Source organism: Protopterus annectens, chromosome 7.part0, assembly GCF_019279795.1.
Source record: "Protopterus annectens isolate FY-2018-M chromosome 7.part0, PAN1.0, whole genome shotgun sequence".
In the NCBI taxonomy this organism is placed as follows: Eukaryota; Metazoa; Chordata; order Ceratodontiformes; family Protopteridae; genus Protopterus; species Protopterus annectens.
In genome coordinates, this window is record NC_056739.1 from 741566275 (window position 1) to 741593161 (window position 26887).

Here is a 26887-nt window from a genome sequence, read left to right on the forward strand (position 1 = left end):
CTCTTCGGGGGCCTCCCCAGAAGTCTGTGTACATGAAGGCATTTGGTTCTTGACCTTCCACCTCTTGGGTTTCTCCGACTTTCGACATACTCATGGAATTGGTTTGTCAAAAGGTGTGGGATTCCCCAGATACAGTGAAACCTCTCTTTAGGAGGCCTAATAAATTTATTATTGCACCGGAGGATAAAAATTTCTTGACTAAAGGAGTGCCTGTAGATGCTATGGTGGTGGCAACGGCCAGCTAAAAAGAGTTATCTGAGACGTCCACATTTATCTATCCACCAAATAGAGTCGCTTACAACGGACAGGTACGGGAAGTGCATGTTCTCATTGGCTACCTTTACACTGCAGTCTCTGAATTACTTTACTCGCTTTACAAGATTAGAGAGAGATCTCCTAAAGGAGCTTGGCGATGCTCTTCAGGGTAATGCTGCTGCGGGAGTCTCAGATAAGGTAACTTCCCAGCTCTCCACCCTATAGTCAACTCTTCCATGAGGCTTATTTCTTATGCATCCAATGAAGCAAGCAGATCAGCGAGTTCTGGAATTGCCCTTAGGAGACATTCCTGGATGTGCTTGTGTTCATTTATGGAACCTTTCAAGTCATCCTTCTTCAACACCCATTTTGATGGCTTGACAGTTTTTGGGCCCAAACTTTAAAGAAACACTGACCAGGTGTGAGCAGGAAGGGAAGACGCACACTGCCATTGGAGTCAGTTTTTCTACTCCTTCAAGACCCTCTCCTAAAGGTCAAAAGGGTGGAAAGATATGGTTTTGTAAATCCCAGAGAGCCTTTCAAGACGCATGTGGTGAACTCCTCCTCCAGTGGCAGAGGAGGGGGAAAATAATGGAAGACGCTGGCCACGCAGTAGAGGGGGTCCGCAAAATCAGGTTGACCAGGAATCTTTCTTTGGCAAGCCCTTCCAGCATTCCTGGAAGGCAGTCCGACTGTTCAACTCTGGAGGCAGTCTGGTGGCGCTGGTCTTAGTACCCAGACGCCTGGATAAAAATAAGACAACTGGGTACAAAGGATCATATCCAGAGGTACTCTGTTCCCTTTTTCAACGCTCCTCCAACCATGTAAAGAATTCCAGATGTTCCACCCAGTCACAGGAATCGGGCAACAACTGAAATTCAAGTTGCTAGAAAAGTCTCATCCAACTAGTCCTCACAGACCAGATAGGATTCGGGACTTACTCAAAATTCTTTCTAGTTCCAAATAAAACAGGGGACTTGAGACGAATATTCGATCTCAGCACATTAAACAGATCCGTAAAAAAGACAAAGTTCCAAATGGTCATGCTACAGTCAATTCTTCCTTTTCTGGGAAAAGACAATTGGATGTGCTCTGTAGACCTCCAAGATGCATATTACCACATAAAAATGGACAGGCCATCCAGGAGTCACTTGCCCTTCCGGCTGGGAGCCAGTCACTACCAATTCCGTGCACTGCCCTTTGGGCTCACTACAGCCCCCCAGAGTGTTCAAATGAATGGCAGTGGTTACGGCTCATCTGAGATATGCAGGATTCCGGTTGTTTCTGTACTTTGACTTACCACCACTCCAAGCATCTACTACTACAACCAAGAGAAAACACTTTGGACCTGTGTACTCATCTAGGGATCACAATAAATTACAGAAAGTCTGCCTTATTGCTGTCTCAGCGTATTGCCTTTATTGACGCAGAACTAAACTCTGTAACAGTGATGGTAACTCTTCCACATGAATGGATACAAACCCTTAGGACACTAATTCAAAACCTGTTTTCGAGAATGAGAGTTCAAGCAAGAACTGTTCTCAAAGTTTTAGGGACAATGGCAGCAACAGTCTCCATACTCCCCCTAGCTCGGATGCATATGAGAATTCTCCGTTGGCTACTTTTTACCCAGTGGTCGATGCAGGAACTACCGATGCCGTAACAGATAATTCTGACCGACTCTTGCAAAAGAAACCTAACCTGGTGGCTGAATTCAGATCGTCACCATAGGTTTTCCTTTCACTCTACCTCCCTCATCAGCCACAGTGACCACGGACGCTTCCCAGATAGGGTGGGGGAGGGGGGCATTATTAGGGAAAAACAGCCCAAAGCACTTGACAAGAACATGAGGCTCACCTGCACATCAATGTACTGGAGATGAGAGCAGTGCTATTGGCGTTGAAAGCATTTCAACACTCTCTTCCCCTGTGAACGATTGCAGTCCAGACGGATAACATATCAGTCGTATGGTACATAAAACAAGGAGGAACCAAGTCTTACTCCCTTAGTCGAGAGGCCCTCAAAGTATGGCTATGAGCGACTTCATCCCAGCGCTTTCTAATAGCGCATATCCTGGGGGAATCTAACTTCATAGTGGACAAACTCAGCAGGGCAATTCTAATGTCCCACGAGTGGTCCCTGAAGCAAGAAGTGGCTGAAATGATTTTTTGCAAATGGGGCCAGCCTTGCTGTGATCTCTTTGCCATGTCCGCGAACACAAAATGCAGCAACTACTTTGCCTTTATCCCCCCACTGGGGGAATCATCGAGGGACACACTTGTACATGGATTGGCCCCTGGGTCTCCTTTATTCTTTTCCACTGATACCCAAGGTACTTCAGAAAGCCAGTTCGCTGGGAGGGACATTAATCCTGATGGCACCATACTGGCCTTGTCAAATTTGGTTTCCCTTCCTATAGCCTCATCTACAGGAAAAGCCTTGGATCCTGGAAGGGGCTTTTCATCCCTCTCTTTCCACCCTCAAGCTGACAGCTTGGCTGCTCTGATTCCCAAAATAGCCAGGTCACAAAATCTTTCATGTGCAGTTCAACATATTCTTATTTCTTCTCAGAAGCCATCTACCAGGAAATTGTACCTAGGTAAATGGAAGACATTTTCTACCTGGGCTTCACAAAATCATATTGATCCATATTCATCTCCCATATCATCTATACTAGATTTTTTTACTAAACTTTTTAACGAAGGAGCTGCGGCAGCTACTATCAAAGTTCAATTAGCAGCTATCTCAGTTTGTCATATTGGCGATGAAGATTCAATTATGTTTCACAGGCTGGTAAAGGCCTTCCTAAGAGGCACGAATCTTTTAAGACCATATATCAGACCACCATTACCACCATGAAATTTCAAGTTTCTTTGTCCAAAATAATTCTTCCACTCTTTGAACCTGCATCATGTGACACTAAATTTCTAACCTGGAAAACTGCCTTTCTAGTGGCTATCACTTCAGCCAGAGGAGTATCTGAATTGCAAGCCTTGTCCATTAAACCTCCATACATGCTGTTTCACAATGATAGTGTCACTCCGGGCAAATCCATCTTTTTACCTAAAGTATGCTCAGAATCTAACCTCAGTCAATCTACTGAACTACTAGTATTTTTCCCCAAATATGGCAATAAGGCAGAATACATGCTACATCAGTTGGACATTCATACACAACTGCATTTCTACCTACATAGAACAAAAGACTTTAGAAAATCTGAACTTTTTGTATCCTACTCAGAAAATAAAAAAGGTCTTCCAGTAGCAAAAACTGCTTTATCAAACTGGCTGTCTCAGTACATTTTCTTTGTATATAATTCAGCAAATAAAGAACTGCCAGGAAGGGAACAAGGCACATTCATCAAAGGTAGTATCTACTTCCTCTGCTTTCCATGCTAGGCTACACATAGATACCATTTGTGCAGCAGCTACATGGGATAAGCCTCATACCTTTATCACTCATTACAAAGTACACATGGCCTCCAGGGAACAGGGCGTCTTGGTTCCACTGTTCTGAAGAATATACTCCCTTGAGCCACCCAAGAAGAAAGGTGCTAGGGACGCTGTCCCATCAGTCAGGAATGAAGGCGAAATGGGCAACTCGCATGGAATGTTATGGTAGGTACTTAACTTCATTTTTTGTGTTCTTTGGAGTAAGAAAGATTTGGGCATTTCTTATACAGGATTTGACTGCAGTAAAGGACTGGAGTTTTTGAGAGTAGCTCTGGTAGTGATTGAGCAGTGGAATCATCAGCGTATTGAATGATGGTCCCAGGCTGAGAGGCAATGTGAAAATGTTGGAGTAGGGATCCTGGGATGGAGCCTTGGGGGACTCCAGTAGGATTGTGGAGAAAAGGTGAGAGTTCATAAGACCATTTCACTGCTTGATTACAATCCTTGAGGTAGCTCTGAAACCATTTTACTGTGTTATGAGAAGCCTAAGTTAGTGTGTTCAAATGTAAGGGGTGCAACACTGTCAAAGGCCTTGAAGAGATCAAGGAATTAATGAGACTATAGCATCCTGCATCTCTGGCCTTGTTCATGGTGTCTGTAAAAAAAAATAGTAGGGCTGTAGCTGTGCTATGGCTAGGTTGGAAGCCATGTTGGGTTTTGGTTAAAAGATTTTTTTGCAAAAGATATTGCATTACCTGCTGATGGATTCCTTTCTCAAGAATTTTGGATATGGGTGACAAGATGAATATAGGATGGATCAAGAGAGTTGCCTCCTTTGTGGATGGGGGTGATATGAGATCGTTTCCATATGGTAGGTACTTCTGATTCAGATAAAGACCTATTTATAAGGATACTGATTAGGCAGGCGACTGAGTTAGCAGCCAGTTTGAGGTAGTATGGGGGAGATTGTCAGCTAAGGTAGAGCAGGGTTTTAGCTTTTGTAGCAGTTTCTTAATGGTATCAGTGGATATGGGCTGAAATGAGAATGGGGTTTGTATGACATTTTGTTGAGTAGGGGGTTAGTAATGACAGGTTTAGAAGTAGTTCATGGCCAGGGGTCGGTGTCTGAATAGGTTGGGGGGGGGGGCAGCATTAGAGGTGTTAGTTAGTAGGTCTGAAATTGTTTTTATGAAGTGCTTGTTAAAGCTTTCAGCTATTTGTGATAGAGGGGTATCTGGTGATAGGGTGCGTTCTCCATTTCTTCCAGGGTTAAGTAGAGAAGATATGGAGTACCAAAATTTACTGACGTTGATTTTTATGCTGGAGTTGAAGCTGGGAATAATATAACTTCTTCTCTGTTTAGTTTTGTCACTTTATGTAGTGTTCTGAAATTAACATGGTTTTGTTTTGTTTCCAGGTTGACCAGGCTAGGTTCTTTTGCTTCATCAGGTGTTTACATTCCTTATAGAGCCATGGTGCTGAGTTCTTTTTGATTCTTAGCTAGTGTAATAAGTATTTGAAGGAAATTGTTAAAGAATAGTAGAACATCATTAAGGGGTAGTTGTTTAAGGGGTGTCCAGTCTATTTCCTGTAGGAGATTGTTGAATTTATGCTGACAAACGTTAGTTGAGTTCCTAACTGATTTTATAGTGTGTACTCTTAGTTGTTGGGAGTTTGTTCTAAGGGAATAAGTTGGTAGATCGCTCAGGGAGCTAGACAGTGTACCAGAAGAGGGGTAATTGGCAGGGTGGGATACTAGAATCCAGTCTAAGGTGGATTGACCAGTAAGATCTTTGCTGTATCTTGTTGGAGCATTGATAAGCTGAGAAAAAACTTGCAGATTTATACTAATTGTGGGGGAGTCGGAAGCTATGGTTGCCAATCTATATTTACGTTTCCTAAGATTGTTTCATGGTTTATTGTTTGGGGTGTCTAGGATAAAATATTTTCCAACACTGGTATATTGTTACCTGGTGGGATATATATTAATATTATGCAAATTATTTGATATATTGAGGTTCAAAAAGGAGATTAGTATCTCAGCATTGGAAGAGATGGGTATATTACTGGTGTAGGGTGTGATGTTGAGTGTAGAGGGATATAGAAGTGCTACCCCCCCTTTTTTGATCCATCTCTTCTGGTTATTGCAAAGTTTGGAGGTATTATTTCTGAGTCTTACGTTGGGGTGTAGCCATGTTTCAGTAAGGGCTAGTATGTCAGGTTTATTTTGATCAATCCAGGCATGCAGTGGGGCTATTTTATTACATATCATTCTAAGGTTAAGTGTAAGTATGTTTAAATCTTTGGGTTTACTCTTGTGGTTAGGATTAGAGGGTGGCCCAGGGTTAGGATACATGTCTCCACATTTGAGTAGATAGGTAAGGAGTAATGCGTACCATGGGAAGATTTTTTTTTATTCCTGGTGATGGTACTAGTGTCAAGTGTGGTTTCATAGGAGGTGAGGAGGCCAGTTTGTGTTTTGAATAAAATGGGAGGGTATAGGGGAAAAGCTGGGAGGAGATATGCGAGAAGCTGTTTTGTTTATTGGGGGGAGGGTTATAGGATGTTGTGTATTGGTGTGTGAGGGTATGCGAAGATATAGCTGTAGTGAGGTTGAGAATTAAGAGTGAAGAGGCTAGCCAAGTTAGGAGGAGCATATCAGCTATGATAGTGCTATGATATTGTGTTAGTGGATTTATCTAGGCTAACCCTTTGTTTTACCACCCCAATGGCCACAGTGACTACAGATGCCTCCCAATTGGGGTGGGGGGCATTACTTGGGAGGGATGTCCAAGGCAAGTGTTCCCAAGAGACCGATTTGCATATCAGTGTCTTGGAGATGAGAGCAGTCCTTTTAGCATTGTGGGCATCTCAGGATGCTCTTCCTCTAGGGACTACTGCAATTCAGACTGACAACATGGCTGGTACATCAACAAATAAGGGGGAACCACCCGGTCTTACCCTTGCTGCCCGGGAGATTGTGAGAGAGTGGTGGTTGGTGATTTCCACCAAACACTTTCTAGTTGCAATGCACATTCTGTGGAAACCAGTGTACTAGTGGACAAACTCAGCAGGTCATTTCTGATGCCTCATGGGAGATCTCTGTCAGTGGCAGGGAAAATTTTCCATCGTTGCAGTCAACCTTGCTGCAACCTCTTTGCTTCTCCCCATAACAACTGGAGCTGGTATTTTGCCCTGAATCACCCCCCTCCCTCGGGGGGGGGAGTCACTGAGAGATGTTCTAGTCCATGTGTGGCCTTCCGGTCTCTCTATGCTCATCTCTAACTTCACTTCATCCCCAAATTCCTACAGAAAGCTATCCGGTTGAAGAGTTCAGTCATCCTCATTGCCCCCTACTGGCCTACAAGTGTGGTTCCCCTTCATTTGGTCTCATCTTTGCTATCCTCCCTAGATACTAGACCAAACTGCAGATCTCCCATCACACCCCTTAGGGAGAAGTTGTCTCAGTATACCAGCCCTGAAACTAACCACATGGTTTCTCCAGTTCCAGTAATAGCCAAACAGGCCCAGGCTTTCTTCCACTGTACATACTATTCTGTTATCCTCGCAAAAAAGTCTCCACCAAGGTTTTCAAGAGCAAATGGAAAAGATTTTCCCTTTGGGCAATGAGAAGTAATGTTGACCCTTTTACTGCCCCAGTCTGTGTTGTTGTTCATTTTCTGGCTACTCTTTTCAGAGAAACAGCTAGTTTTTCTATGATTGTTACAGTTGGCAGTGATTTAAAATTTTCATATAGAGGGTAAAAAAATATTTTTTGGCTTCCAAGTTTATGTAAAGGTTTTCTGAAAGGCACGTTTCTCCTTAGACTCCCAGTAAAAGATCCTTTAGCTCCCTGGGACCCGACTGTGGTACTACAAGGTGAGAGACTGTAACACACTTAGGACCTTCAGCAAAAAAAAAATGATTTAAAATTCCTGTCATGGAAAACAACCTTTTTAGCAGCTATCGCATCTGCAAAAAGAATTTCTGAACTCCAGGCTCTCTGTCTCCCTACATTATTTTCCATCAAGACGGGGTAACTTTGCAAATACCTTTTTTTTGTTACCTTAGGTGGCTTCTGAATTTAACATTAACTAATCTATATTCATTTACTGATTTTCTTTCCAGTTTCTTCAATCAAAGGAGATTGTGCTATATCTCTTGGATGTGCAAAGACAATTACATTTTTATCAACACAGAATGAAACAAATTAGAAAATCAAATCAGCTATTTGTATCTATCTCATCAAATTGGCTGGATTATTCAGTTTCTAAAGTTTCATTTTCTAAATGGATTACCGATTGCATCTCTTGGATCTATTCTCAACGAGGTATTTCTCTACCAAGACCAACCAAAGCCCTTTCAATTAGATCCATGGCCACTTCGTCTGCTTCTTAGTCAATAGCTTCTGTTGATATTTGCACAGCAGCCACATGGTCCAGTTGCTCATACATTTGTTACTCATTACAAATTGGATCCAGTATCCAGAAGCAGAGCTGCCTTCGGCTCAGCAGTTTTCTAGAATATCCTTCCATGCGGGCCACCCAGGATTAAAGCAGCTGGGGACTGTCTCTCATTTGCTGAATAATGTAAAGGACACCATCAAATTTAGAAGTTGTGTACTCATCATAACTAGGCATCTGTGTTCATTTTCCATTGTTCCTCAACTCCCCCCTTATCCATCCCACTCCCTGTAGCCATCTGTAGGAACATGTTAGATTTATTATTGGAACTTACAGTTCTGGGTTTCAGCCCTATTTGTTGAACTTTCTTTAATTAATTGGAATTTTGTGGCAGCAAACTCTATTTGAGGTAGAGCATTATTGGTAGAGTGAGGAGCTTTAGAGTTGGATCTACCATTTGAAGTGTGCGTCCCGGATCTGTAACCCATTTGTTGAGGAAGAATGAAAATGGACAATACGGATGCCTAGTTATGGTGAGTACATAACTTTTAATTTTCTTATCATAAAGTACTTTTCTTTCAGTTCTAGGAAGGTTATGTGGTGTCCTGTCAGAAGTGCAAGACTCTTAACCACAAGCCTTGCAACTTCAGAAAAATGTGTTAAACATTCAGTAAATTTTGAAATTTGATTGGCAATGAAATATTTTTGTAGTGATGTAAAACGTCCCTTGTCCTCCATACTCCTACTTTTAACTTAAAATTGCAGTGCATCTTACTGGGGAAAGTACTCCAAATAGCTTTAACCACAGGTTTAGTGTATGTTACCCTTACTCAACTATTTTATGTTCCTAGTCTTAAGGGTAGCAGTATCTTGGAATTCCAACAGGACCCCAGAGTAAGTAATTGCCTCTTTTTTACATGGTTCTGTAATTTTTGCACATTGTTTTAGCTGTTTAAGAAGTGTTTTCTTTTTTGAATGTGTCATAATTGATGTATAGTTTGCCCTGTAGCAGAAAGCTCTTCCACTGAATTGCCGCTCAGAAATTAGTGTCAACACAGTACTGAAATGATGGGACTTGTGTCTATATCGGTTGTTAGAAAATGAATGCATGTTAGTATCATCAACTCATAAATAGAAATTCTACACCAGTAAACAATCTGACAATGGTTTCTTGTAACATCAAGCTAAGGACAGACCATAGGTGTCTGTTTTGGAGCTTGAGACCAATAAGAATCAGAGTATCTAGAAATATTTTTCAGTACTGTTTCCAGAGAGCTCTACCTGAAGCGTGTTCATAGGTAGGTACTAGGCTATCGGCCCAAGGGCCTATCTAAGCATAGCTAATAAGATTCCCTGGCTTACGCCACCCAAGAAAGTTATTTTCCTGTGCCACTGTCGAGTAGAGACACAGAAGTGATCCCCAGGGTGTATTTCCTATCCACTCATCTTCTTGGAGTGCTAATGAAGAACTTTGCTTGACATAGATGGGTCGGGAAGTCTTTGGGACAGGAATCTATCCCTCCAGCTTGTCCTGTTTATTGTGGTGACAAAGTTTAGGTCCCTAGAGCGTGTAGCTTGGAGGGATTGGGATTTCTTTAGGTGTAGCATGTCCAACAGCTCTGGGGCTGACATAGCTGTATATGTTAGGCAGAGATCACCTTGGAGTAGGCGATACACTACGGAATAAAGCAGGAGTTTTTTGAGACGGTCAGTGTAGGTCATCTGTTTGAGGCCAGTAATTCTCTTTGTGAGGTACTTATGTGGCCTTTCCAGCTGCTGCAGATGTCTTGAGGTACATTCCAAAAGGGGCACGTTGTACTCAATAATGGGTCTGAGTGTTGAGTAGAGGGGAACAATGACCTCTTTTTTTTTTTCCCTGGATGAGAACCCTTTTATGATGAGGTGTGCCACGTAGAAGGACTTCCTGACTACTGTGGTGATGTGACTATCAAAGGAAGACTGCTGTCCACCTGTGTCCCAAGGTCTCTTATCACACATTCGGTGTAAAGTAGACTGCTGTCTGTGTAGTAGTTCATGGGTATAGAGTTTTTACCAAAGGGGATGACAGTGCACTTTTAGGCATTGAGCTTGAGGCCATGGCTCTGACACCAGGCATCCGTCTCAGCGAAGCCCTTCTGTAGGATTTTCACATCATTTGGGGACTCTACTATGGTTGCTAGTTTGCAGTCATCTGCGAACTTAGCCAGAAGCCTTCTGTGTTAGCCTCTAGCATGATTTAACATGTAATAAAAGGTACTTCGATTCTACTTAATGGAAGGAAGATGCAAAAGGAAAACCAAAACAGCTTCATATCATGGAGGTACAAGAAGAAAGACCTGAAAAAAGAAAAGGGTCTGGCCTCGCCATTTGGGGTAAATTAGAAAATATTAACTACTTATTCTGATGTAGGGACATTAGTACTGTATAGAGTATTACAAAATAATCGGAAGCAAACCTTTTCAGCTTTAGGCAATAATTTTCCTCTTAAAATATTCTGTTGGTGGTAGTTGTACTCTCTTTTTTTTTTTTTTCTCTTTTTCTTTTTCTTCTAAATATTTAACTGTAGGGAGAGGACCATCAGTCCATTAATTTGTTGCTGCAATAGAAAACAATTGAAGAAAACTGCTGGAGAGCTAGAGGGGACAGCCTGATGCACACAGATGAGCAGATATCAGGCTTTTGAATGCTTCCTTATCAGATGTCTGCTGCTGGCTTCATAAAGCACATTTGGCATCTAATCCATGCAGTCCTCATGTTTATTCCCTGCTTACAGAAGTCTTTTGTTGAAGGTCTACTTGCAGGGCAAGTATCTTGCATAACTACTTTTGTTTTATGACACCTGATTTGTTTTTTTTACATTTATCATATTTTACACATGAAAAGTAGTTTATGGTGGTGTAGCCTTAAAATGGCAATTTTCTTTGTTTCATTGAATAGGAATCTGGAGATTATCCACTTACCATGATTGGGTCTCAGTGGAAAAAGTTTAGAATGAATTTTTGTGAGTTCATCTCTGTGTTGGTACGACAGTGCCAGTACAGTGTCATTTATGACGAATTCCTGATGGACGTCGTCATCTCCTTGTTGACTGGCTTGTCAGACTCCCAGGTCCGTGCCTTCAGGCACACCAGCACTCTTGCAGGTAATACATGTTTGATTTACTGTTTCTGGCCCTGTCTATGCCTGTTAAGAGATATTGTGTTGATACTGTGTAATTATGTAAAGGGACTGCAAACAAGACTTAAGTTAGAATGTTTTCTGTTTGCTTTGTAGGTCCCATTTTATTTAAGTATACTTTAAAAACTGATTAGAACTGATTCCTATCTTTGCAGAGACAAAATGTCTGCTTGTTGAATGCCTAAAGTGCATTGGAGGGGGGGGGGGGGGGGGGTGAGAAGACTTGAACAAAAGTGAAGGAGAACTTGAGTGTTCCCAGGGTGGCTGTTTTGGTGGAGTGAATGGTATTACATAATCTGAATGCAGTCTCACTGTTGAATGTATTTTGAAAAACAGTAATTAAATGCTGGTTATTTTCATTGTCCTTCTGTCTGTGAATATAAATGGGCTTCACTCAGTGCTGCCAAACCTATTTGCTTTCTGTGGTTTGAGAATTAACAGCTTGCTCTTTGTGAAAGTTGGAATGACCATTAAATTTGGAAGGATGTTTGTATTTCCTTGGGCTATACTGCATTTTGGCTTGGGATGGTTAAAGTATTAACTTGGGTGGCAGATCCTAGAAAAGTTTTAAAGAATGCGAAGAATGGTGATAGTGAAAATGAGCACCATTTGAAACTGAGGCTGGATGAATTCATACTTGAACAGAAGTGATGGGTCTTGCTCCAGATGCACATCAACTAAACCTTTAAGTTGACTAGTCCTGAGAAACGCACACCTGACCAGACATGGAGAGTAGTAGTTTGGGAAGTATGCCCTGTCTGAATACGAGATCTGGAAAAAGAAAGACTGTGGTCACTGATAGATTGAGGGCTTCAGATATTAAATGTGGTGGCGTGGCCAAGGATGAACACAGGATAGCAGCAGATTTCTTCAGCTCCACCAATTTCATTACATTGACAGGAATTAATTACTTAAAAAATTAATTCTTGAAGTAATTTTCTTTCTAAATATGTTTGTTTTATATAGTTCTTGAACTATATCTAAAAAAGAAAGGAAATCTTAATAATATTCCTGTCAGAAATTACTTTGGAAATTTTCCTGTCAGTTTATCAGTCTGAAATGAGTTCCAGTAAGACAAATTCTCAAGACTCCAGCATCAAGAAAGAACTTCAGTCTCTGATAATTATAGTCCAGCAACTTACTGCTAAGATGGATAAAATGGATACTAAAATAGACACTTTCATAGAAAAAACTACAGAACAAATAGACTTGTTACATATGGACCTGCAACAACAGAAGATCCAGATGACAGGCATAGAAGAAGCTGTGAATGACATGGAAAATAAAATACAAGAACAGGAAATCAACATTGAGTTTCTGCTGAAACAAAATACACATTTACAAACAAAGCTGGATGACCTGGAAAATAGATCTAGGCGCAATAACATTAGGATTTTTGGACTGCCAGAAAATATTGAAGGTAACAATATTACTTCTTTTTAACAACATGGCTCCCTAAAACTTTAGATTTACCAGAAGCATTCTCTTTTGGTATCGAAAGAGCACATAGATCTATAGCTAATACTAACTCTAACAAAAACTATCCTAGATCAGTTAGTTAGATTTCTATCATCTTTTGATAAAGAGATGGTTCTTAAATCTGCTTGGGCTAAAGCTCCTGTTAAGTTTAATGAGACAACTGTGCGTTTTGACAATGACTATTCTTCCATGGTAATTGCTAAAAGAAAAGTTTTTCTGCCACTAATAAGGGAGCTTAAAAAAGCACAGTTTAAAACATACCTTCTGTTTCCTGCCAAGCTTAAAATCTTCCTTCCTGATGGTCCTAAGGTCTTCGATGATTTAGACTCTGCTTTACTGTTTGTCAAAGAAAAAAGGATTTTGGATAAAATAGAAGAAATGGAATGGGCTAGTTCTTCATTAAAGAGATTGGCAACTGAAGCTTCCTGGAAGACTTCAGAGAAGAAGAAGAGACTAAAAACAAATGATTTGTTATATGTTTTTTTTCTCTCTCATCATTTTAGTTCATTATTAATCTTTTTGAATATAGTTCCTGCATTTCCAGAAAGCCACAAATATTTTGGAAAAGATTTAATCAAAGTTATTCTCTATGTGCAAAGAAATGTTTTGTTTCATAACCAGTCAAAATGCCTGAGGATTTAATGGCAGGCTGTGACTCGATTTGTTTTTCTTTCTGAAAAAAGTAAGGTTAGTAATTTGATACATTTTTTTATCTTTACCTTTTTTTTTCCTTCTTTTATTATTTTCTTTGTTTAAATAATGACATTCTATTTAGATAATGTAGTGGGTAAAGGATGGGGGAGGGCAGGGAGAGAACAGTAATGAAAATATCATTAATAGAATAATAACATATTTATTTCTTGTAAAAGTTTATAAGTTCTTCAAATGCTATTTCTAATTATACTTTCTTGATTATACTGCTTATGCTTGTTTGTAAATAATCTGTCATGCTTTAACTAATAATAATCAGAACTAAATAAGAGTAAATAATATGTTTTATTTTTAACTCTATTAATATAAACAGTAAGTAACATTCCATTGTATATACTTCTTACAGCTTTCTCTTACATTTTTTATTTCTGCCTCACTCCCTTTTATTTTCTACTCTCTTTTCTTTTCTTTATTAATATATAGAATGCTTTTGACTGTGTGGGCACAGTGAATAATAGGATTTGTATGAAAATTGAGTTGGGAGAAGAATGCTGAGTTTTATTACTTGTTGGTAATTTTGAGTTTAATTTCACTTGCATAGAGGCTGTGATGATCTGTGGAATACATTGTGGAGGTTCTGTCATGTTTAGATGCATTTACACTGCTAAATGAATGTTTGTCACTAGTTTTTAATAAGTTTCCCGCCAAAATGTTAAGAGAGAGAATCTGGGATGTGGGCTGTCTTATGCACAATGTCCTTGAGTTACCTCAGAATCTTCAAATCACAGAATTCTCACAGAGAAACTGAAAGCAGTTAGTATAAACATTGACAAGGTTATCACACTGACACACCACAGATTCAGGAAAAATACTCTGTTCATAAAATATGTCAGTTATAATGAGTTTAAATGATGTAGTTTCTTGTAGTAAGTAAATGTCTTACTTTAGAAGGCATAAAAAATGAAACATTTATTTAAATGTTTTTGAAAATCTACTTAACAGCAGCATAATAATCTGTGTTAAAAATTTGTGTTCCAAACATATACTTTACTATAACTCATTTAATTCATCTGATTGACAAACATAAATAATCTTATAACTCTATTCTGGAAGAAATGTCATGTGATATATTTTAAAGCAGTAGGTTAGCATGATTGTAAAATCTGGTTACCAATATGTGTTTGCTGTGCATTATTTTGTATAAAGCAGACAGATTTATTCTAGGGACAGCAAGTAGGACAGTGCTCTACAAAGGCACAACTCAGTGAGATCAGATATATATATATATGTGTGTGTGTGTGTGTGTGTGATGGCTTTTTTTTCTGAGAATCTGCATAACTATCTAATATGATTTATAATAATTTCTATGAATACAATATTTTACTCTATTGACAAAATGAATGTTTGCCACAAGTTTTAATAAGTTTCCCGCCAAAATGTTAAGGGAGACAATCTGGGATGTGGGCTGTCTCATGCATAGTGTCCATGAGTTTCCTCAGAAGCTTCACTCACAGAATTTTCACAGAGAAACTGAAAGCAGTTAGTATAAACATTGACAAGGTTATCACACTGACACACCACAGATTCAGGAAAAATACTCTATTCATAAAATGTCAGTTATGATGAGTTTAGATGATGTAGTTTCTTGTAGCAAGTAAATATCTTATTTTAGAAGGCATAGAAAATGAAACATTTATTTAAATGTTTTTGAAAATCTACTTAACAGTAGCATAATAATCTGTGTTAAAAATTTGTGTCCCAAACCATATACTTTACTATAACTCATTTAATTAATCTGATTGACAAGCATAAATAATCTTATAACTCTATTCTGGAAGAAATGTCATGTGATATATTTTAAAGCAGTAGGTTAGCATGATTGTAAAATCTGGTTACTAATATGTGTTTGCTGTGCATTATTTTGTATAAAGCAGACAGATTTATTCTAGGGACAGCAAGTAGGATTGTGCTCTACAAAGACACAACTCAGTGAGATCAGATATATATATATATATATATATATATATATATATATATAATATGTGTGTGTGTGTGTGTGTATGTATATATGTGTATATGTGTATGTATATGTGTGTGTGTATATGTGTGTGTGTCTGTGTTTGTGTGTGATGGCTTTTTTTTTTTTTTTTTTTTTTTTTAGGTAACGCAGCTGTTTGAGAATCTGCATAACTATGCAATATGATTTATAATAATTTTTATGAATACAATATTTTACTCTATTGACAATGAGTTTAAGTAAATACTCATATACAAACAATTCAAGATTTTTTTGGAAGCTGTTGATAGAATTCACATGACAGAAAATAGATGCATCTTAATGCATGTAATGTCTGAATCATATTAGCCAAAGTTTTTGATTTAAATGAATGTTAGAACATAATTTTCTCTCCTCTTGATTTCTAACATTAAGATTATTTGAATGCTATTAGAATACAAGTGTTATATATTACATAGATCTATATAATAGTATGAACAGTTTTTTTAAAAAAAAAAGTTTATTTTAGTTTATATGATGCTGTTTTACCAAATGTGTAGTTTTGTCTTGATAGATAATTGAATTGAAAACTGTTAACCTCAGTTAAATATAACTAGTATTAAATTGATAAGGTGGTAGCTGAGGTACTGCTGCTTAGGGTAGGGGGTTAACTTGAGTAGTAAATACTGCTCTAAGTTGGAGTTTTCAGCTCCAGGCGGGATGCAAGGTTTAATCCTTACATTATTTTCACTTGTTCATTGTTATATGTATATAGTTTTGACATCCACAATATATTTTGTACACTCATTGTCACTACAAACAAAATTGAATCCTATACAAAATCCCATAAGAGATTTAATAAATACAGCTATATTTAAAGGTACACCTAAAAGAGGAGATGTAACATTATTTATCTGGTTATTTGTTATTTCGATCATAAGATTCTTGAGTTTTAAAAATGCCAAATGACATCTTTAAAAGGAATTTCTTTAAACATTAATGGATTGAATAATCCGTGTAAAAGGGCAAGCCTAATAAGATACATTAATCTACACAAGGCCAATCTAGTCTTCCTGCAAGAAACCCATCTCTTGAAAAAAGATATTGATAAACTAGCCACTAATAAGTATACAGTATTGGTTAGTTCAGAGCACACTCGGAAAAAAAGAGGAGTGGCTATTTTATGGAATAAAAGTATGCCCATTCCTAAAACCATTAAGTCTTATCAGGATGACAAAGGAATGTTTTGTATGGTTACAATACAAATTAATGGGAAGACTTACACTTTAATGTATATTGGATACCTGGAATTGGTATTAATACAGTGAAACATCATATTGATAAGATCATATCATTCTCTATAGGGGATATTATTTTAGCTGGTGATTTTAATTGTATACTACATGAAAGTGATACTACCACTATAAAGAAAAGAAGAATTACATCTAATGCAAAACATTTAAATGATTTTGCTAATTCTTATCATTTGAATGATATTAATAATCAGATAGTCAAAATCATTACCATACACCTTTTTTTCTAACAGATACAAAACTTATTCAAAAATATAGGGTCTTTATTTCTAACCAGATGGTAACAGATTTAATTAAATCCAAAATCATTTCATGTCCTATATCTGATCATAACTCAATTGTTTTTGAATTCATGATAAAAAATACTCAATGTTCAGATCAAAAGGATACCAGCATACTTAACTCAGCTAAAAGACTATAAAGAATATATACTTTCAGAAGTACAACATTTTCTAGACATAAATAATACTCCTGAAGTCTCCATTGTCTATGTTTGGGATGCCTTAAAATCATATCTATATGGACAAAGTATCAGATGGTATAATAACAAAAGGAAATCTTGGGATAAGGAATTGTTAGATATTCAAAGTAAACTGGACTCTTATAAGCATAATAATAAAGAAAATATTATGGACAAGAAAGTTATTGAAGAAATAAACAAACTAAATGAGAAATACAAAGAAATTTTAACTCATAAAGTTAAAATAACTTTAGAGAAATACAAGTTTTTGTCTTATTCAATAAGCCCCAAATACTTACATAGACTTAAAAATAAAACAAAAAGATTGAATAAACAAAACCATATCAAAGAAATCTTTTCTCTAAGGAAAAAGAAGACTGTTTCTAGTATACCAGAAATACTGGACGAATTTAGAAATCACTTTCACAAGATTAACCATAACAACATTAACATGGAACCTAAAGATAAAATAAAGGAGTTTATAACCACACACATGAATAAAAAGCTTAATAAACAACAGATTAAACTATTGGACAAGAGTATTTCATATACAGAAGTTATTACACAAATAAATAAGCTTAAATCAAACAAAGCACCGGGTAATGATGGTATTATACAAGAGATATATAAAATCCTTTCTAAAACTACATATTCATTAATACATAAGGTTTTTATTCTGGCCCAAACTGAGTTAATAACCCCCCCATCTTGGCAATATACATTTATTTCACCAATTTTAAAACCTAATAAAGATCCAACTAGATGTTCTTCATATCGACCCATCTCATTACTTAATGTTGATTATAAAATGTTTGAGTATTTTTGCTGATAGATTGAAGACAATTATCCCCGGCATTATAGACATAGATCAGACGGGCTTCATTGTAAATAGAAATACTTTTGATAATATAAGAAGAACTTTAACATTAATTGATTTTGCAAATAGGAAAAAGAAAGATTTAACACTTATTAGTCTTGATATAGGTTCAGCATTTGATTCAGTAAGTTGGGACTATGTTTACCTTACTGAAATGCACAAATTTCTCTGATGCATTTGTAAATTTAATTGAGCATTTATACAAAGGAACGCTGGCTTATATTAAGGTAGGAACATATGTTTCACAAAAAATACCCATTCTTAAAGGTACAAAGCAAGGATGTCCACTTTCTCCACTATTATTCACTTTAGTAATGGAGCCTTGGGCTAATTTGATTAGAAACAGTACTGACATAGAGGGTTTTGAAATAGAAGAAAATACAACATCAAAAATTCAACTTTTTGCAGATGATGTTCTAATTACATCAGCAGGATCTAATTTTTCTATGCAGTCTTTATTTGATAAAATGATGAATTTTTAAAGTATTTCTGGTTTAATATTCAATGAAGAAAAAACTAAAATACTACCTATGTATACACGAAAAAATACTCTCATTAGTGATTTTACTAAATATGTACCCAACTCAGGTCAGATAACTTATTTAGGTATAATACTATCTAAAGATATTAAATCTATTATATATAATAACTGTAATACCTGTTTTCTTAATATACAAAATCTTTTTAATACCTGGAATAATATGTTTTTTACTATGGAGGAGAGACTTACAATTATTAAAATGATAATATTCCCCAAGATTTTATACTTAATACAATCAGTAATACTTTCACCTACAAAAATAACTATCAAGAAACTAAATACACTAATGTTAAATTTCTTATGGGCACCTAATAGACCTAGGATTGCATTAAAGAAACATACTAATAGCTGGTCTCAAGGGGGTATTTCTTTTCCAGACTTTAATTTATATATTATCTCTTCTATTATAAAAGTTATTACTTTATTAATAGATCGGTCATATGTCAAAATGGAAAGATTATTGGGAGCTAATTAGTATGCACTTCATGAAAATCTCCTTAACACATAAAAATATGATTATAAATAACTCCATGTTGTGGTTGCTAAAGGAATTTTGTACTTCACCTATTACACCTAAACATATGGTCTGTTACCCATTAAATATTATTATTAGTTATCGTAACTTTATATTCATGCACCCTAAGTATAGGGAATGGAATTTTATTGTATTCCCTATAATTTATACTCAGGGTATGCTTATGTCATCTACTTCTGAAGGAGCTCATTTAGCTATAGATAATAATCTAAAGTACTGGTATCAACTGATATCTGATAAAGTTAAAAATCTAGATTTCTTAAAACAAGAATTTGATCTAAGAGAAACTTGCTGGTTAGAGGTTCAGATCTTTAGACAACATCTCATTGATAGAATAGATCTAATGTCTATAACAGTTAAAGAATCTATTCCAAAACTGATTGATTACTTGATAATACATTTACAGCATAAAGTTTCTGATAAAGGTAAACTTTCATATATACATAAAATTATCAGACAAGAAACTTTTTACAATGTAGATTCATACTGGAATTATTTCACCTCTATTAATGGGGACCCACCAACTCAACAAGATAAACAATATATATTGGAATCTGCTTATAGAACTACATCTTCCATTGTCTGGAGACTTTATACATGGAAATTTTTACATAGATCTTTTATACACCTTTGATGATGAATAAAATTAATAATAAAGATAATCTATGTAAGAGATGTAATGTAGAAATTAATGCTAACTGGGCTCATATGTTTTATGACTGTATGAAGTTGAAAGAATACTGGAAGTCAATTAATGAATTTTTGCAGGCTCTTTTTACAGATAATTTCATTATTTCTAAGTCTCTTATATTATTCAACACACCTGTACCTCAATGTGTTAAAAAGATTAAGCTTCCCTTGTTATGGTCTATCCTAGCAGTGGCTAGGAAAATAATAACTAGAAATTGGATTTCAGATACAACTCCTTCGTTCAATGAATTTAAAAATGTTCTGAATATAATGTGTCATATGGAAATAAGCACAATTAGAATGAGAACAACTAGAAAAACATCACATTTTATTGTATGGGATAATTTACAAAATTTGTTAAAAAAATTCTAATTTCAATAGCACAGTATTTTAGTTTAATTAATTGATCTGATTGTAGTGGATATCTTTGTAAATACTTTAGTTGTTTTGTTGAATATTATAATAATACCTATTTTTAATTATTTGTATAAAATTGTTATGATATTTCTCTTATATGTTAAAACAATAAACTTGTTTTGAAAAAAAAAAGATATTAAATGTGGTGGTATTACAGTAGTAACCGAGGCAAAAATTAAGATCCAAGTGATATAAATTGCAGAAGGAAGATTCACAAAGAAAAAATAGCTTTTGTGATAGTCATACTGTTAATGAAGGTGAATTTTGTTAAATAAAAAGTCTTATGAAACACGTGATACAGAAATAAAAAAATGAACCATAAAAATACAGGGAACATCTGCTAGGAGAATAGGTGATCACTTGTGGAAGAGGCTATGACAGGCTTTAACTGTTCAATGGCACATAGACTGCTGATTTAGAGACAATGCAGTGGGGGTACTTGCACGATCCCTCTACTCAGACTGCCAGCCACCTATAGAGATACGTCAAGAGGGATGAGGTAGGCATGAATGGGGTTATTTAGGCCCTGTGAATGAGCTGAAGGAGTCTTGCCAGTTTGGGGATGTCTGGTTTACCAAGAATTATTTATCACCATGAAAGAAATTCTCTAAGACGCAGTGATTTTTTGGCCCCTATTTACAATCGTATGTTAGCTGTACCACCAAAGTAATTCTAACAGAAATGTAAAATCTACCCATTCTTTCTGCATGTAGTAGTTAATCTTGATGGCTGTGGGGGGGTGTCATTTAACTCTAATGGTCAGAAACTTACAGTTCAATTTATCCATCTCACAAGAACAAATTTAAAAATAAAAATTCAGACTGGCTACAAACATTCCTGCTGCTTACCAGTGTCACAACTGATCTCCCACCATAGTAAAACATTCTCTCATTCATAAATATATACTTGTTGGATATTTAGAAGCCCAGTCATATCTTCAGTCTAATAATCATCTACTTGGTAAAAACATTTTGCTTAAAGATACAGTAAATATGGATTTTATGAGTTACTATGAACTTCCCTGCCAAGAATGATGGAAACATTGAATCAACAGGAACTTGACCATCAGATGGATTTATTTTTGTTACAACTGCATTATCTGTCATCACTAAACTCATTGCAGAGCTTATTGCTCACCACTCTTTCTTCAACTGCAAGCAGTAACACACACCATCTCTTGTCTATGCATGATAGCACCAAAAGATGATCTGCCTACTGTATACTTCAGTAAACTGGACAAAGACTTCACTTAAGTATATATCTTGTAATCGACCTGGATGACCTAATTAAATTTCCAAAAAAGCAAAATAAAAACGTCCAAATTCATAACAGAAGATCCCTCCAATTTATGGATCATTAAGCAGATCATGCCTACTCAACCTACTGGACTTCTTTGAGAAGGTCACCAAAGCAATGGATTCAGGCAGAATCATTCACACTGCCTACCTTGACCTGGCCAAGGCATTTGACACAATACGCCACTCGGGCATTGTCAACAAACTCAAGAGGTTAGGTACAAACCCATACATCACCCGGTGAATAGCCAACTGGTTCACAGACCGGACCCAGGAAGTTAGAATTGGGGAGTCCACCTCCACAAAGAGGCCAAAAAAGACTAGGACCTCAGGCCATATTGGACCGGTCAACCCTGAACCTGACTGTAGCCGAGCAGAATTTCCGGATGGTCACCTTGCAGTGCATTCTACCTTACCTCCAGGAATGCGACTGGATGTGCTCAATAGACCTCCAGGATGCTTACTACCATATCAAAATTTGCAGAAGCTCCAGGAGATTCCTTCGCTTCCGGCTGGGAGCCAAGCATTTCCAGTTCGGAGCCCTACCCTTTGGTCTCACCATAGCCGCCAGAGTGTTCATCAAGGTTATGGCAGTCTTAGCGGCTCACCTGAGGCTTCAGGGAATTCAGGTGTTTCCTTACCTAGACGATTGGCTCCTTGCTGCTGCCACCAAGCGTCATCTTTGCATGGCCAGAGACTCCTTTCTTCATCTTGCACTCAACCTAGGGATTACCATCAACATCTCCAAGTGCTGCTTGAACCCGACACAGACCTTGGAATTTTTAGGGGCACGGCTGGACACTCTACAATTGAAAGCCTTTCTCACTCTAGACAGGGTCCAGATCCTTCGGGCCCATGTTTCAGTGATCCTAGGCCCTAAGCTACCAATGGTGAGTGATGTTCTCAGAGCCCATGGCTGCAGCAATGTCAGTCCTTCCCTGTGCATGCCTTCACATGTGGGTGCTTAAGTGGACCCTGGCAGTACAGTGGTCTTGGCTAGACCTCCCCATGGACTATCCAACTCAAATCAGAGCCTGCAAGATATCTCTCTTCTGGTGTCTCCAATCGCTGGAAATCTTGGCAGGTTGACTCTTCATATCACCCACAGTCCAAGCCACAGTGACCACGGACGCCTCCCAGCTCGGGTGGGGGGGGGCACTATTTGGGGAAGACTGTCTAAGGCACGTGGTCCCAGACCGAGACCAGATTGCATATCAATGTTCCAGAGATGAAGGCAGTGCTTTTAGCGTTGCAAGCCTTTCATGCTGTTCTTTCCCAGGGGAAGATTGCAGTTCAGTCAGACTATACATGTCTGTTGTCTGGTACATCAACAAACAAGGGGGAACCAGATTTTACCCTCTCTTTCGTGAGGCTATGAGAGTGTGAGAGAGGGCGATCTCCACCAGTTGGTTTCTGATCGCAACGCACATCCCGGGACGCTCCAACATTTTAGAGGACAGACTGAGTCGGGTTATTCTAATGCCATACGAGTGGTCTCTGAAACAATCGATAGCGGAGGAGATCTTCCTTGCATGGGGTCAGCCTTGCTGCGATCTCTTCGCATTTCCTTCCAACGTGAAGTGCAGCTAGTTCTTCGCTCTGATCCCCTCACCAGGGGATTCCCCCAGAGGCACACTTGTCCATGTTTGGCCTCCCAGGTTACTGTATGCTTACCCCCTTTACCTCTCAATCCAAAGTTTCTTCAGAAAGCTTGCCGACTGGTGTGCAAAGTGATCCTCATTGCCCTGTTCTAGTCTTGTCAGGTGTGGTTCCCCTTCCTCTGGTCTCATGTTCTAACTCCTCCTCGGATTCTGGATCCTTGCCCAGATCTCATCTCTCATCCCTCGGGCATCTGTCCGCCCGACCTGGACAGCCTCAAGCTGACGGCTTGGTTGCTCCAGTTCCCCTGATTGCTAGGACTCCCGGTCTTTTATCTTTAGTAAAGACTATTCTGGTGGCATCCCACAAAGCTTCCACTAGGAAGGTTTATCATAGCAAATGGAAATGCTTCTCAGAGGAACACTTTACAGCCCCGGTTCTGGCAGTGTTGGAGTTTTTGTCCATTATTTTCCAACAAGGGGCTAGTTCCTCCATGGTAAAAGTACAACTAGTGGCCATCTCTAATTTTCATGTCGGCGAAAATATGAATACTCTGGCCTCGTTGAGACTGTGTAAAACCTTTCTGAAAGGCACCTTTCTTTTACACCCCCTGGTTAAGGACTCAGTCCCTGCTTGGGACCTTACCCTAGTTCTGCAGGCATTAGTTGCTCCTCCATTTGCACCAGCAGCATCAGTAGATTTGAAATTCTTATCCTGGAAAGACGGCTTTCCTAGTGGCCATTACTTCGGCCAAGAGAGTTCCTGAGATTCAAGCTTTGTCTGCCGTGCCCCCTTACTTGATCTTTCATAAAGACAGGGTTTCGCTCCACATTAACCCTTCCTTCTTACCGAAAGTTGCCTCTTAATCAAATATTAATCAGATGATTTACTGTCTGTTTTCTTTCCAAATTTTCAGAACAAGGATGAATATAAACTGCATTTGCTAGATGTTCACAGACAGCTTTGTTTCTATTTACATAGGTCTAAGCCCTTTCGTAAGTCTGATCAGTTATTAGTGTCCTTTTCGAGACCCTTTCTGGGCAAAGCCATATCCAAGGTCTCCTTAGCTAGATGGATTATGCAATGTATACTGTAAGTCTACAAGGACAATGGTCTGTCCCCGCCTGGCCCTGTTATAGCTCATTCGACCAGATCTATGGCAATTTCTGCTTTTTGGTCTAGGGTTTTACTGGATATCTGCAGCAGCGACCTGGGCAAGGTCACATACATTTATTTCTCATTATAAGTTGGATTTGATCTCTAGAAGGAGAGCATCCTTTGGCTCTGCGGTGCTCAGGAATATCCTTACATGCGTTTTGGTAGCTGGGGACTCTGTCCCACAGTTTGCAGATAAATGAAGTTAAGTACTTCAGATAAAGAAGTTATGTACTCACCATAACGTTCTATCTGAGTAGTTATACTTCATTTTCTGCAACCGTCCTGCCCTCCTTCCCCTGAACCTGTTCTAGGTTAGAGCTGTTATTGAGTTGCTGATAGTTTGTATAGTGGCAAACTCTATCAGAGGGAAGGTAAGAGATGTGAGGGATTATGGGTAAGGGGAGAAGCTTGGAGCAGATGCTTGGAAAATGTTGCCGGCTCTGATCCGATATGGATCCGAATACCCACAGGTTGCAGAAAATGAAGTATAACTACTCAGATGGAACGTTATGGTGAGTACATAACTTCTTTTTCTGAAGAGATGAAGTGTGAACAGTTGCAGCTTGGGAAAGAGTCACTATATATAAATGTTTAGCAATGTGACAAATTTTGCATACATAAACTCTTAATATCAATCAAAACCTCATCTAGCAACATGTCATGTTTATTTGTACTCACGAATGTTCTTTTCATATCTTTACTGCAAATCTACAGATCATTACATTGAACTGTACTAATGACTGTTCTTTTTATCTGTAACTGTATACAGAAAAATACAAGTCAGTCCCATCATCTTAGTCATGTATTTTTTTTTTTTTTTTTTTTTTTTATACCATCAGACTTTCTTACAGTAAGTGCAGTTCTCACGCATGGTACTCATTCTTTGAGCATCGGCCTGTTAGTGGTCTTCCATTATCGAGCTGTAAACATTTCTTATACTTAAATTCTTCAGTAGTCTAATGCTTAGTATATTTATCAGCTTACATTTTTTTACTCATTTGCATTAATCTTTCTACTGGTATGTTTTGCCCCCATGGACCAGTTTGATCTTTTTTGTCCCCACCGACTTTTTCCCCTTCCCAGTTCATATTTCCATTAGTAGACTGTAATCACTGACCTTTTACATCATCATCATCACTTATAGGTTTGTAGGTGATTACAAGGCTAACCGCCCCAAGAAGCCTTTAAGTCTAGACATGTATTCTCATATATATATATATATATATATATATATATATATATATATATATATATAAATAAAATTAACGGGATAAATTACCAAGGGACATAGTTGTGTTTAGGTAGGTGTGGAGCATTTACAAGCTGCCTCTGTCCAGTAGGGGGATAAGTACAAGTTCAGGGGTAAATTTTCAGTTTCCCATCCATTGGGCCAGGTTGTGTTTGATTAGGGTGAGGGAAGAACTCTGTTTCACAAGTTCCAAAGTATGGGTTAGTCTGAGACTCATCTGGCCCTCCATAATCTGCTTGTTATAAACAAGGTTTAGGTCCTTGGATCAGGTATTTCTAATGCTGTTAGACATTTTGATGTACAGCAAGTCCCTCAATACTGGATCTTTATGCTTGACTAGTCTTGAGGTGTAACTGTTTTTGGTAAATAATGAAGCACCTCCACCTTTTGTCCCTTCTTGTGCAGTAACTGGTCTAAATGTGTAGAGGGCATTGTAGCCTTGGATGACTGAATGCCCTTCATTGCTTTAAACCATGTCTGCATTCTCCAAGATGAGGCAGGTTTGGAGGGAGTGGAGTTTTCCGTTTAAAATCCTTGCAGTGAACAGTGATATCTTCAGGTGTCATTTTTTATGCTATGTTGGAAGGCTTATGAGGTTTGCATTGTCTAAAAAAGACACTATGGGATGGACAAAGTTTTATCCAATATTTGAAAGCCCAAGGGGATAGGTGTAGACCATCCTTGGCAAAGCAGTGCAGTCTGTTGACCATCTCATCCCACAACTTATCACAGCTTAGATTGTTACTGAAGTCTTTTTGTAGACTAAGCAGTAGATTCTTCCAAATCGAAATCCAGCCCTAGATTTATTGGCCATCACTGATTGTAAATTAATAAATATTTGAACCTCATTTTGGAAGAAATGCTTTTAACGTTGCTGGAAAAGTCTGTTTACATTTTATATTCCTTCAACTATACTTTGTAATACGTTCTGCAAGTTGTGTCGTCTGCATCAAAGTAGTCTCAGAAGAACCATAGTCAGCAGAAATTAACCTACTTTCCACAAAATGTTTTTGTACCAGGCCAGCATATCTGTAAGTAGTACCCGTTCTTTCTCATCCTAGATAATGAACTGCATCAGAAACGCCCATGGCACTTTTTCTAGCACTTGCGTGTAAATGGTAGACCTTATCAGTATCCAGCAACTTAAAAAAAATGGTCTGCAGTTTTCTTTCACAAAGTTTAAAATGTCAAGAGAGTCTACACTTTCAAGAACTTCAGTTGAAAATTTAATTTGTAAGCAGTCCTACTGGTATTAAAGGTACACCAATATAATATATATTTCAGTCACTTTATTTCTGTTTTTATGATATTGACTTCTTGACATCTTTGCTAATGAGCTAAATTGCATTTTGCTGTTCTCACAATAGCTCACCTTTCCCCTACCACATTGTCTACCTTAG

General features: G+C 37.9%; 1 protein-coding gene across 1 annotated transcript in view; it reads left to right on the plus strand.

Moving 5' to 3' along the window:
* The window catches only part of STAG3 (stromal antigen 3), a 4836058-nt gene that overhangs the window by 1090888 nt on the left and 3718283 nt on the right, over window positions 1–26887 (plus strand). Inside the window, exon 7 of the mRNA XM_044077272.1 lies at window positions 10988–11192. Coding sequence (XP_043933207.1) covers window positions 10988–11192 — 205 coding nt within the window. The remainder of the gene's footprint in view (window positions 1–10987; window positions 11193–26887) is intronic.